We start from the raw sequence: 12,863 nt of genomic DNA, 5'->3' as shown, positions 1-12,863 counted from the left end.
TATACTGCCCTATAACTGGAGGTCTCACAGAATCAAATCAAAATATAAAACCACAAAATACATAATCAAAATAAAACAACCCAATAAACTCCTCCTCAAAAAACAAAACAAAAAAACCCTCACATTTAAAAAGCGCATAGAATGTCAATCAAATCAACCAAAGGCCTGGTTAAAAAGGAACGATTCTGCTTGGTGCCTAAAGGTGTATAATGAAGGCGCCAGGTGAACTTCCCTGGGGAGAGCATTCCACAGATGGGGAGCCACTGCAGAGAAGGACCTCTCGAGGAGGAGGAGGCACACAAAAAAGGGCCTCAGAAGATGATCTCAGGGTCCAGGTAGAAAGAGGCGGTCCTTGAGATACTGCGCTTCTGAGCCGTTTAAGGCTTTATAGGTCAAAACCACTTTGAATTGGGCCCAGAAACTAATTGGTAGCCAGTGCAGTCGGACCAAGATCCGTTTAATATGCTCAAACCATCTTGCTCCAGTGAGCAACCTGGCCCCTGAATTCTGCACTAGCTGAAATTTCCAAACCATCTTCAGAGGCAGCTTTATGTATAACACATTGCAGTAATCTAACCCTGAGGATACCAGAGCATAGACAACAGTAGTTAGGCTATCCCTGTCCAGATAGGGGCATAGCTGAGGCACCAGCCGAAGCTGATGGAAGGCACTCTGGGCCACTGAGGCCACCTGAGCCTCGAGCAACAGCAAAGGATCCAGGAGTACGACCAAGCTATGAACCTGCTCCTTCAGGGACAGCATAACCCCATCTAGAGCAGGCGACCACCCAGCCATCTGGTTGCAGTGCCATGATCCAATCTGCCCCAGGTGATCAGTGGCAGCAAGGGACCGCTCCTTACCCCAATCTCTCTCTCTCTCGTGCATTGCCAGTTTTATGCAGAACCCCCTCCTTGTTCCACCTAGTCACAACAGATGTGGCTTATGGATGGAACTGCTGCCACAGAGGCACTAAGTACCGTCACTCCACACTGTCCTACATGGTACATACTGAGCAAGATCACTTCATGCCTGCTGATGTGTGCAGCCCAGGCTTGGCTTTGCAGCTAGCCTGAGCCAGACAGGATTCTAGGCAACTGACTGTGGTCCATTGGATACAGTGAAAAGGAGAGCCGTCCATCATACGGACAACTGACCTTCAGTGTTCGAAATGAGCCAGGCACATTTTGCATGTGGCTTCCAGCCACTTACAACCAAGTACAATCAACATGAGTTTCAGGAACCAAAATGCTTTTTCTGTGTAGCCTGAGGAAGAGCAGACACCATTAAGAAAAGGAGGTCTGCATAGGCCAATATGTATATGGACTGTCCCTGGATCAAGCAACTTTTCTTCTTTAAGTTCTCAAAGCTCTTAACCTAACTCAAGGTTGTCATCTGAACTAGTCAGATGTTTAACTGCTATTCAATTACAGTCAGCCCATTGTTTGTGGGGGGAAAGAAGACTTTGGAGCTGTCTTGCCCCAAAATGGCAACTAGATGTTCGGTTTTGGCAAATGAAACCTTGGTTTAAGGAGCCATTTGGCACATAGCTTATATATGTGAGTTCCTAGCATTGCCTACCTACCTCTGATGACCATTGGAAACCAGGTACAGTTCACTCTTGTTACAACGGCAAGAGACCTCCTTTGAAGACTGAAACCCAAGTCTTCAACTGTACGCTACGCTGGAGAACTGAGATTGCACCAGCTTTGATATCCCTCAGAAGAACAGAGCTGAGAGCATGGAGTGGGGATAGGACCCAGACATCCCTCCCTTCCCTCCGCCAAGCCCACCCGCTTGCCACCCCAAACAACTTACCATGCGAGGGTGCTGGGGTTGGAGTGGGACAAACTGGCTGAGGGGAGCCATGTGTGGAGGCTGGTGTGGCGGCACAGGCGGTGGAGGGTGCAGGATGTAATGGTCGCTGGAAATGAGCGGCGGGAACGTTTGGTAGGAGACAGGGAGCTGCTGCATGGCACAGGCCTGGATCAGCTATAAGAAGGGAGGGAGGGAGGGAAGGGAAGAGAGTCACCATTAAGAGTCACCATGAGAAGGCTAGGTAAAGGTAAAGGTACCCCTGCCCGTACAGGCCAGTCGTGTCCAACTCTAGGGTTGCGCACTCATCTCGCTTAAGAGGCCGGGAGCCAGCGCTGTCCGGAGACACTTCCGGGTCACGTGGCCAGTGTGACGAAGCTGCAGCTGGCAAGCCAGCACCAGCGCAGCACACGGAAACGCCGTTTACCTTCCCGCTATAAAGCGGTACCTATCTATCTACTTGCACTTAGGGGTGCTTTCGAACTGCCAGGTGGGCAGGAGCTGGGACCAACGACGGGAGCTCATCCCGCCGCGGGGATTCGAACTGCCGACCTTGCGATCAGCAAGTCCTAGGCACTGAGGTTTTACCCACAGCGCCACCCGCGTCCCTACAACCAACTTCAAAGGCAGCTGATGTTGGTCTGGCTATAGAACAGGGTGGGGAGAATCCCATGAGCAGCAGGCTATATCCTCTCCTCTAAGACTGGCAGGAAACCTACAGGCCTTAAGCAGAATGTCAATATATCCTAGCCTCTTTTTATAGGTAACAAAACCTATCAGGTATCAAACCCAAACAGAGAAGTGGTGCAATACCCTGCTCATGGCAAATCAGAGAACAAGACATTTAACCTTCGCTGCTCTCTCCCCATACCAAGAGACTCACGGGGGGTGGGAGGCAGCAGAGTGGGTAGTGCTGTCCGCTGAACATCACTGAGCATGCTGGGAGCTGCTGCGCACTGCAACCTGGGATGTGCTGGCCGGTGTGAATGGGGAAGCCTTGTGTGGTTACTGTGGTCACCGTGTAGGAGAGAGGGATGGCTCCCTGATGCACCTGGAGGAAAGAGAGCAGCAGCGGCAGAATCAAAAGTCACACCTCCTCACATGGGGATGTTCAATCTGCCTTAGATAACCCCTCGCCTGCCACTGCCACCACCCAAGAGCCCACAGCTAAAGTATGCCAAAGAATAATACAAGATTCAGATAACCACAAAGTAGAAATTGATGAAATACAATTCATAAGATTAGCATTCCAAATCTACAGCAAACCCACAACTTATGTGCATTTAACTTGTGCACATTCTACACACGTGGCAAAAAAATAAAATAAAAATTGAAATGGAGGCAGAGTTGTGAGAAAAATGGCTTTGGCAATCCCACCCGCCATTGAACCCAATGTATTTTGACCATATGCAATTTTGATTTTAGGCGTGATCGCTGTAACATAACCCCCACAGAAGTTGTGGGCTTAATGTACAAGGAAGTCCAAGAATTTAAGAGTTGGGATAACACGCTCTCTGAAAGAACACTTTCCAGGCTGCTATGTGTAAGTTCTGGAGATCAAAGATGAGTTATATAGTACTTAGCTTCCTCTAGGAACTAGCACTGCAGCTGACAGACACTTGCAGCTTCTCCCTTGAAGAAGCTTTCCCATTATGGCTCTCGGGGCGTGAGGGCAAAACTTTCTGTAGGTCACAGAATTAATATTTGAACCTATGACTAGCTCATTTCATCTCCTACTGGGAAGCTGCAGGACTCTGTACAATATATGAATTTCTAAAGCTCTGCATTCAAACTGACTCTCGGTGAAAATTTCCTGAGGTGAATCTAGTGACCCAACTACCCATCAAGCGTCTGGAATCCTCCTGGGCTTCTTTTAAGAAATAGTTAGATCTTGAATGCTCATCCACATACTTTCAATTGCATTTCATCAATTACTATTTTGTGCCCTGAAATATATGCATTCTGTTTACGACTTATCCTAAGTGGTTTACTTCTCCTGTTTCCAAGTCCCTCATTATGGGATATGCGACATGCACAGAAAACTGGCATTTTTGACCCTCTGGTCTCCCAAAAGGTTGGGCGAGCTCCCAAACTGAGACATAATCCTCACACCAGGGGACAGATCTACAGTTAGTTTATTGCCTTTGATGAAAACGATATCCTCAGTTTTATTTTCATTTTATTTTGCAGATGGTTAGCAATGTAATTTTATTTTATTTTTATATTTTGCACAGTGCGATGTGGAGAAGGATTTGTTATTTGAAAAAGCATTGGGTTCAGTCTGTGCACCAGAAGGCCTCCTTACTTCTTTCACTAGAAGATGTGTCATCACGTTGTTCCACCAGCTGAAAAGGGTCCCAAGTTGGGGTGTTCGATCCTTAGCCCACCTATTTTGCTTGTGATGGGTGGTTTTCAGATATATGTTAGATATAGATAGAATGGAAGGGAGAACAGTGCTATTGTGTCATCCCCCCCCCCCAAGCAAATGGCCTGTAAAAAAGTCTTCCACAGCCACTGAAGTTTTGTTTTGTGGGAGGTCTGCAGGAATCCCATTGCAGGGACTTGTACTCCGTATTTGCTAGACACACCAGTCCAACCTATTTTGGATCTTACAGCCAAAAGCAGCACATGGTACAAAATCAAACTTCAATATGACAGAACGTTCATGTCCTTGGGTTTGGTTGCTTTATCAGTCAGGAAATGGAAGTTCTGGTGGAGAGCAACATGGAGAGCAGGAGTAGCTAAGCTGTAGCCCTCCAAACTCTCATCAGTCCTAGCCAGCATTGGCCAAGGTTGATGGGAGCTGTAGGCCACCAACAGATGGGAGGCCACAGGTGCGGTACCCTGGTGCAGAAAGATGCCGTTTCTCTGTGCTCAGGCTAGCAAGGAAGGTGCCAGCTTTTTGCTGAATACTGTTGGGCGTGGGCACCCGCTGCCAGGCACTCTACTGGCCTGGATACAGCTGTGCCCATCTCCATTGACAAAAACGGAGCATATCCAACACAGAACAGCCTTCCACTTCAGTGGCGGAAAAGTGAAGGGAGCAGATGTGCTTGCCCTGACCAGGTCTGCTGGTCTTGGTCAGCTTGGGATCTAGGCAAATCCCAGCCACAGTTTCTCCATTGGTGGGACAAGATTCCAGCCCTTGGAATCCGCAGAGTTCTGAGCCATCTAGCCCCCACCCCTCCCCAGGCACCGTCCTTACCTGCTCATGGAGATCCACCATGAATGGATGCTGGTGGGGTGGGTGTGCAGCCGGGTGAAGCATTCGTGGTGGCGTATTGGCCAGAACGTACGCCGGGTGCTCATCTACAGGGGTGTGTGGCTGCTGGAAAAAAGCCGGGTGCAAGTAGTTCTCATCCTGGGCTAGGAGAGTTTGCAGAGGTCGCTCACGTCGGCCCCAGTGGTGCCGGGAAGAAGGGCTGTGGAGCCAGTTGTGGGGAGAGAAATATAGAGGGGTGACCCCAGGGGCCAGCCAATTATCTGCGCTGAGCTCTCAGCTACAAATTCACCCATTTTATTTTATGGTTTTTTTTACAGCAGGGTTAGGCCAGAACAGCAACACAAGGGAGCAACTGTTGGTGCAGCAAAAAACTAGGACACAAGTTCAGTCATAACACTGAATACAGAGACATAACACGGAACAAAGCCTTTGAGTGGGTTCCTGTGAGCGGAAAGCTAAGAGATAAGATAGAATCTAAATATATATTATTTTATTATCATTGCTGCATTCTTTCCAGGACTCTGGTTTAACCAAACCCTTCAGCATACAAAGTGAATCTGTTCTTCCCGGTATCTCAGGCAGGGCTGGGGAACCTGTGGTCCTCCGGATAATGTCCAGAGTGGCTGAGCCTGATGGGAGTTGGAGATCAGCAATATTGGGGGAGACGGGAATAGGTTAAAGTGTCACATCTCAAAGACCCTCCCAAATATGGCATGTTCCCAGCATCTGGAGCAAAGCTAGCTTAGTATAAGGCAAGTAAATTAATCCTAAAATCATTAAAACACAGGCTTGCTATGGAAGCCTTTCAACTGATGGTTCAACACCTTTCCGCTGGTAATCCTGGTCACCCCAAGTTTTCCTTCTGCACCTGCATCCTGGATGTGCATTGCAACACAGATGGCTACCTGAACTCTGGATGAGAGCAAAGCTTTAAGTTTGCTCAGGCAGTATCTGGATTAATTTTGTTCAGATACCTACACAAACACCTTGCATGTAAACAAGCTGTGTGTGTCAACGGGATAACACCAGATGGACAGTGCAAGGTTTTCTTCTCATTTAACTTCATATGAGAGGAAGATGGGAGCTGGCGGGTAAAGCAAATATACTCCAGAAAATGTTGGCTTACATTAATATGGGTTGCACTTTTGCTTTCAGAATTGCATAAGGAACCTTTTGGAAATTACAGGGGACCACTTTCGCTATCCGCTTACATACAGGGAGACTCCGGCTTTTCCAGCGCTTGCCCTAAGAAACCTCCAGGTGATCTGCACAGTGAAAGAGAGGAAGAGTCATACCTTCTCCTGAGGTGTGCTGGGCTGTCACAGCTTCCCCCTGAGAATCGTCGCTGGTCAAAGGGGACAGAAGGAGGCCGCCTATTCACTGCCAGTTCCCATGGTCGCATTGGGGACGTTGGCAAGGCAGGAGGGGGTGCTGGATCTCAGACTCCAAACACAACAGCAACCCGGTTCTTTGGGATCTGTAGAAAGTGGAGAAACAGCCAGTGAGCCGGAGCCTGGAGGCAAGGAAAGGCGTCAAGCAGTTTCAGTTCATGACAATAGTCTCCGGATCAGTCGTGTCAATGCTAGGAGGCTACAGCACATCGGCAATTGGTGGGGAAAATGCTTCATGCATTCAGTCACAGACCAGGCCTCTTCCCTGATTACATCTCCTCCCACAATGCACATGAGGTGCTCTCCCCGAATGTTGACTTCCTCTGCTCAGACCCCTTCCACCAGCCTTTCCCTTCCTCTACCTGTATCTCTCCATGTATCGTATTCTACCCCTGCCTCCAGGGCAGCAGAGGGTCTCCCTTAATCCCCACCACAGCTCTGTGAAGCAGGCTAGGCTGAGACACACTGACCAAGTGAGCTTTGTGGCTGAGTGGGCATGTGGCGGATTTGCCTTTTGGCTTTGAAGCACCAAGTTCAAACACTCTCACCACTACACCACACGCGGACACGCCTCTTCCAGGGGAGAATGTTTTGTGAATCGGACGTTGACCGAGAGGCATGCAAATGTATGGCATATTTTGAGGGGGGAGGGTTAATATGGAGAAGTGTTGCTCCCCCCCCCCCAATGAGCACAGGCCACTATTGCCAACCAAGTGCCAATCTATGCCTGTCTAATGGCGGAAGCAATCTCAGAAAACCAGACCGCTCGCAGCCGAGCCTGTTCCCAAAGGTGGGAAGAGGGGGCAAGACAGAGCAGAGCTCAAAGGCTCTGATGACAGAGCGGTGTGCGCATAAAGTAGCTGTGATAAAAGACCAACCCCCCCCCATGGGAACTGCTCCTCAGCACAAGCTTTGTACTTTCCTGCCCCCATCTCATCAACGGCATCAATTTCATCACCATTAGCGGAAAGGCTGCACGTCCTATTAAGCACACAGCTGGCAAATGACCCAAACAGAGCAAGGAGATGCCCCCAACTGCAATGCTTCTGCGAACAGATGACTTTGTAACAAATCCCCGGAATTAAAACACAGCTGTGGTGCTTTTCTACAGGGTCCAGGCCTTGGCATGGGTGGACAGGGTAATACCAAGGTGTCTTGAGCACTGAGCACCACTGGCTGTGTGAGCAGCCCCAAGTCTCTTCAAAGAAATAAATGTCGCTGGGCAGAGTTCTGTTCCCTTACAGTATCCTTGTTATTTTATTCTTTCCCATGGAACACAGCAGCCAGAACTATGGACAGCGGGGAACCAAGCCTGTTTTGCAGAAGCCACTAGAAGGCTGGATGTGGGCAAACAAGGTGAAACACAGCTGGGACAAGGAAACCTAGTGGTCCTGGGGCTTGATCTGGACAGGGCTGAACTCCCCTTTAAAAATCAGCTTCACTATTTGAGAGTGCTCCAGGCCTCAGTTTTGATCCTGGATGGTCCATGTAGTGGCTCTGGCCATAAGTGATTCTGCTCCGCTTCAGCAGTCCAAAGTCAAGCATACACTAGTAGTACCCATTGATATTGGATTGCTGTCACACACTTTTACATGGGGCTGCCTTTGAAGACCACTAAAAATAATAAAATAAAATTCTACTAGAATGCTGCTGAAGGAATTTTGAGCAGTATCAGGTTTTAGGGTCACATTACTACCAGCTGTACAGCCCAACAGCCTGGTGCAGTTTAGTTCTGTGCCATCAGGTAGGGACAAACACACTCCAAAAGTATGGGGCGTGTGGAAGTCAGCTAGTCTCCCACAACTCCTTATTCCAGGTATTCCTTAAATGTGGGTGTTGCAGGACACTCACTCCTTAATTTAGGGAGCAATCTATGCTTTAATTTTTATGGCTTTGGGGATCAATTCTACCCCTAACTGGAATGACTGAGAAGGCAAAAAAACAAAAACAAAAAACAAAAACCCCAAAACACTCACTCTCGGGATAAAAGTAAACTCAAAACCTGATGTTCAATGTTTTAGATATTTAACTCAGAACCTATTCTGTCCATTTTCTGGGGGAAATAACAGATGAAAAGACTGTGGGCAACATCTAAGTAAGTAGATCTGCTAGCCCATGTATTTCCACTTGTGCCACGGAACTTCTCCCTCTCTTCTCTACACATTCCCCTAAATATGTTATGGGGCTTCCACTAACCCTGCGATAGATTTGGAGAGGGCACAGGGGTGGGAGAAGTTCTGTTGCACATGTGGAAATCCTTGCACGAGTGCAGGCATAGGCAAACTCGGCCCTCCAGATGTTTTGGGACTACAACTCCCAACATCCCTAGCTAACAGGACCAGTGGTCAGGGATGATGGGAGTTGTAGTCCCAAAGCATCTGGAGGGCCGGTTTTGCCTATGCCTGCACTAGCAGATCTAATTTAGTTGGATATTGCTCAATATGTTGTTTATTTTCATGTAACAGACAAATCACTCCCTTCCCTTAACAGTACCACAAATGGTAGCAGGGGTCAACAGTACCCCAAAGGCATGGGGAGGACGAAATTTGCCAGAAAACCCCCCACAGATGACACTGACTGAACCCACACAACTGCAAACAGGCCTGAGAAGTGAGCCAAAGTGGCACAGTGGTCACAGAGTTTTGGACAAGGACTGGGGAGATCCAGGTCCGCCTCCCCTTCCTCTCACTGGGTGTCCTTAAGCCAGCCACAATCTCTCAACCTAACCTACCTCACAAGGTTGTTTGCAGAGATAAAAGGGAAGAACCATACTGCTGCCTTAAGCTCCTTGGAGAGACTGGATGCAATTAAAATAAGCATCAACAGAACACTAGGATTAGGAAGTCACAAAGGGCAGCAATTTGAAAAACAGCAACAGGGTTACCCTAGTCTAAGCTTCAGGAGAAAGTCCCTTTGCCAAATACACACACATATATAGACACAAACCCAGCTACAAGGTAGGCAAGGTGAAGAAAACTGTATGGCAAAGTGATTGATGTCAGACACTGGCTCCCAGCATTGTGGATGCAGCGGACTGGACTGTTTCCCTAACACTGAATGTAGCCACCATATTAACCAGGAACGCAGGTTATATTAGTCTTATCAGAAAAAAATCTAGTTTAATTCGACTCTATAGCCTGGTTGCAGTCGTTCTGATCCCTTACTTCCACAGGGAACGAAAGGTAAAAAGCCTTGTCCCCTCAGCCCCACAAGCCTGCCACATCCTCACAGACCTTCTCCCAGCTGAGCCACCACATCCCTCAGAGTCGTTTCTGATCAGCATATGGAGCAAGTCGTGCCCTCAATCTTTCAGTGCTGCTGTCAGTGCCCTCAATCTTCCAGTGTCCCCTAATCTTTGGGAATTTGAGCTCGGCAACCTCATCATCTCCTTAATGAGTACAGGCATGGCCCCAGCCAGGTCCCGAAATTCAGAGCTCCGTGCCCATACCGTCACCACACTCATTTGCTGAATATATACATACATATATATGCACACACTGAACTGTACTTTCCTTCCAGCCCTGATCGCCATAGAAACCTCCACGCCCAAGGTTTACCAAGCATATGGATGTTATAAAAAGCAAGCTCTTCCAATGGGTCTGCAGCCCAAAACCCCCTGCTGATCATCTCCCTATGATGCTTGCTAATCAACTTTATTTGCAAACACACACCTAAGAGTGAGACGAAAATGAAAACATTTCTCAAGTATTCCTGGTCACGGCTTCACTTGGCCACAGTTTTTATTTGCCTAGCAAAAAGAATCTTCATAGGAGGGTGAGGGACGGTGGAGGGAAGTCACAAGGGTGTTTTAATGTTTGTAACCTAGGGTGGTAGTGTAGTATGAATTTTGTTTTGTGTCTATGTGTTTGTTTGTAAATAAAATTTTCTAATTAAAAGGGGGGGAGATCTTCATCATTTTCTTAACATTTATTCACTATTAACCCCCTTTCTTAGCCAGAAAAACTCCTACTGCCTACTGCATGGATGGAGGGTGGGGGGAGACAGAAGAGAGAGCCAGCCCTGTTCAGTGATAAATACGGACAACTCGTTAAACACCTGGTTTTATTGTTTAATAAACTAATGCTAAGTGAGTGTTGGCTGGGCTGCAGCACATTGCAGGCTCCCAAAGTGCATTTGAATTTGTGTGAATTGTGTATTTGTATTTTCCCCCTGGCTCTTTTTGTTCAAAAATGTCTCCCAAACACTGTAATCCTATATTTACCTTGGCAGTGACTAAGTTTATGGTCCAACTTCTTTAACCCTGGTCTTGCAGCTTTCAGAATATGCCCACTGGTGGAAAATCTTTCCCTGTTGAGGTCATTATTCTCTCAGGGGGTCATCTGCCGTTAGTGAGTAAGGTTCAAGTGAGTGGGGCACCCTTTCTCCCTCCTTGCCAGTCACACTGAATTAGGCCAAGGGGAAAGGCACATGAGGCCACAAAAGAGCCTAGTTCGCTAGTTCCTGTTTTCAATATACCATATGGACTACCACTAGATACAAATGCTCTGGTTTTGTTTAGATGGCAAAGGGAAGCAGAAATATATTAATGTTCATTAACTTGTACCACTTGTTTTAAATTTCTGTATTTGAGTTTGTTTGTCTGTCTGTACTATATATCAATAAAAACCCTGGTGAAAAAAACTGTGGCCCTTAGGTCATAGATTCCCCACCTCACCCATCTAAATCAGTTAGCTGCAAATTGCTTTTCAGACCACAACACATGCCGTGGTAAAGCTATTTTCTTTTTTCTTCTTCTTATGGAACTCTTACCAGTGTTGATGCTAGAATCTTCCTGCTTCTTTAATGAACGGATGAATTGATTTTATAATGAATTGACTGCGGTATCCCTCTCTGAGACGTGTTTTTGCGGAATTATTGTTTTGGGGTTATGCATGGTTGTTGTTGTTGTTGTTATTATTATTATTATTATTATTATTATTATTATTATTATTATTATCATTATCATCATCATTATTATTATTTAATTCTGATTGAAGTGTATTGTATTTTTATATGCTGTAACCTGTCCTGGGACCTTCTTGTGAAGGACATTTTAAGAAATATAACAAACTAATAGCAGCAGCAGCAGCAGCAGCAGCAGCAGCAGCAGCAGCAGCAGCAGCAGCAGCAGCAGCAGCATAATACTGCCACTCTTCAGTCCATGATTCTGAAGGGAGCATCACAGGAAGTGTTTATAAAAGATAAATAACGTCGTATAGGAAAGATTTACAGTGCAATGCTGTAGACTGAATAACAAACCTGTCACACACTTGAGGTTGTGTGTGGACCTCCAGTTTGGCCACTATTATGGTATGTTGGCAGCAAAGTGCCTTGACCACGTTATCCAGAAGGCATTCCATGACTGAAAAAGCAATGATGCCAATCCCCAGTTTCTTTCTACATGCAAAATCTGAACTGTCTTACAAAAAGTCCAGGCTATTTGTCCATTGACTCCAGTACGGTCTACTCTAACTGGCCATGGTTTTCTAAGGTCTCCAAGCAGAGGGAGCTGTCTCCCATCACTAGTTTACCTGATCGTTTTAACTAGAGGTGCCAGGGACTGAACACACAAAGGATATTCCATGCAAAGCATGAGCTCTACCACCAAACTATGGCCCCATACTCCTGGGCTCTGCTTTCTGCCTAGCTGATCAGGTGGCAAAGAGTACCTATAGCCAGCTGAGGTTGGTGTGCCAGCCATGCCCATTGCTGAGGGAAGACCTGGCCACAGAAAGAGATTATTTATTAAAATAATTTATATATACTAGTTAATGCAGTAGCATCTAAGCAGTGTGCAGCAGGAGACATCATATATCACACACTTAACTAAGTTCAGAGAAAACTCACTTAAAATGTCTGCATATTTTAATGTAAGTCTTCACATGCCTTCATTAGATCCAGGTTGGATTACTGCAATGCATCCTACATGGGGCTACCTTTGAAGTCTCTGGAAACTCCAGCTGGTCCAAAATGCACCTGCAAGGATGTCAGTGGGTGCTCAGGTAGCTCAGTGGGTTTGGGTGTGCTGCTGACAATGCCAAGGTTGCAGGTTTGATCCCCATAAGGGACAGCTGCATATTCCTGCATTGCCGGAGGTTGGACCAGATGATCGTCGAGGTCCCTTCCAATGCTATGATTCTATGAGCTATCCTGTTCTATGTCCATGGCATCATTTACGCGGCTGCACTCCTTAGCAATACGCTTCTAGGCATAATTCAAAGTGTTGGTGATTACCTTTAAAGCTCTAAATGCTTAGGTCTAGGGATACCTTAAGAACTCCTCTTTCCATATCATTCTGCCCATTCCCTTCTCTGTGTCCCACCTAGGCTGGAAGCATGTTAGAGAGGGATGAGAGGAGAGGGCCTCTTTGTGGCTGCACTTAAGATTATGGAACAAACACCTTGTCCTGTGAAGCCCACTCACTTGCTCCCCCCCTT

General features: G+C 46.9%; 1 protein-coding gene across 7 annotated transcripts in view; it reads right to left on the bottom strand.

Annotated features, from left to right (window-relative positions):
• Positions 1 to 12,863, bottom strand: part of RNF44 (ring finger protein 44) — a 61,261-nt gene that overhangs the window by 14,068 nt on the left and 34,330 nt on the right. For 6 of the 7 annotated variants that reach the window (XR_014545607.1, XM_083603890.1, XM_083603892.1 and 3 more), the window contains exons 2-5: positions 6,331 to 6,512; positions 5,018 to 5,234; positions 2,696 to 2,863; positions 1,816 to 1,989 (exon numbers count right to left, since the gene is read on the bottom strand). Coding sequence is in view for 6 of the 7 variants with exons in the window: in XM_083603890.1 (XP_083460016.1) it covers positions 1,816 to 1,989; positions 2,696 to 2,863; positions 5,018 to 5,234; positions 6,331 to 6,437 (666 nt within the window). In the remaining variant the exon portion in view is untranslated. Of the gene's footprint in view, positions 1 to 1,815; positions 1,990 to 2,695; positions 2,864 to 5,017; positions 5,235 to 6,330; positions 6,516 to 12,863 lie in introns of all 7 variants that reach the window. The other variant, XM_083603893.1, reaches the window with a different exon arrangement.

This window comes from Podarcis filfolensis (assembly GCF_964270895.1).
Source record: "Podarcis filfolensis genome assembly, chromosome: 2".
Taxonomy (NCBI): domain Eukaryota; kingdom Metazoa; phylum Chordata; class Lepidosauria; order Squamata; family Lacertidae; genus Podarcis; species Podarcis filfolensis.
This window is presented reverse-complemented; position numbering and strand designations above follow the sequence as displayed.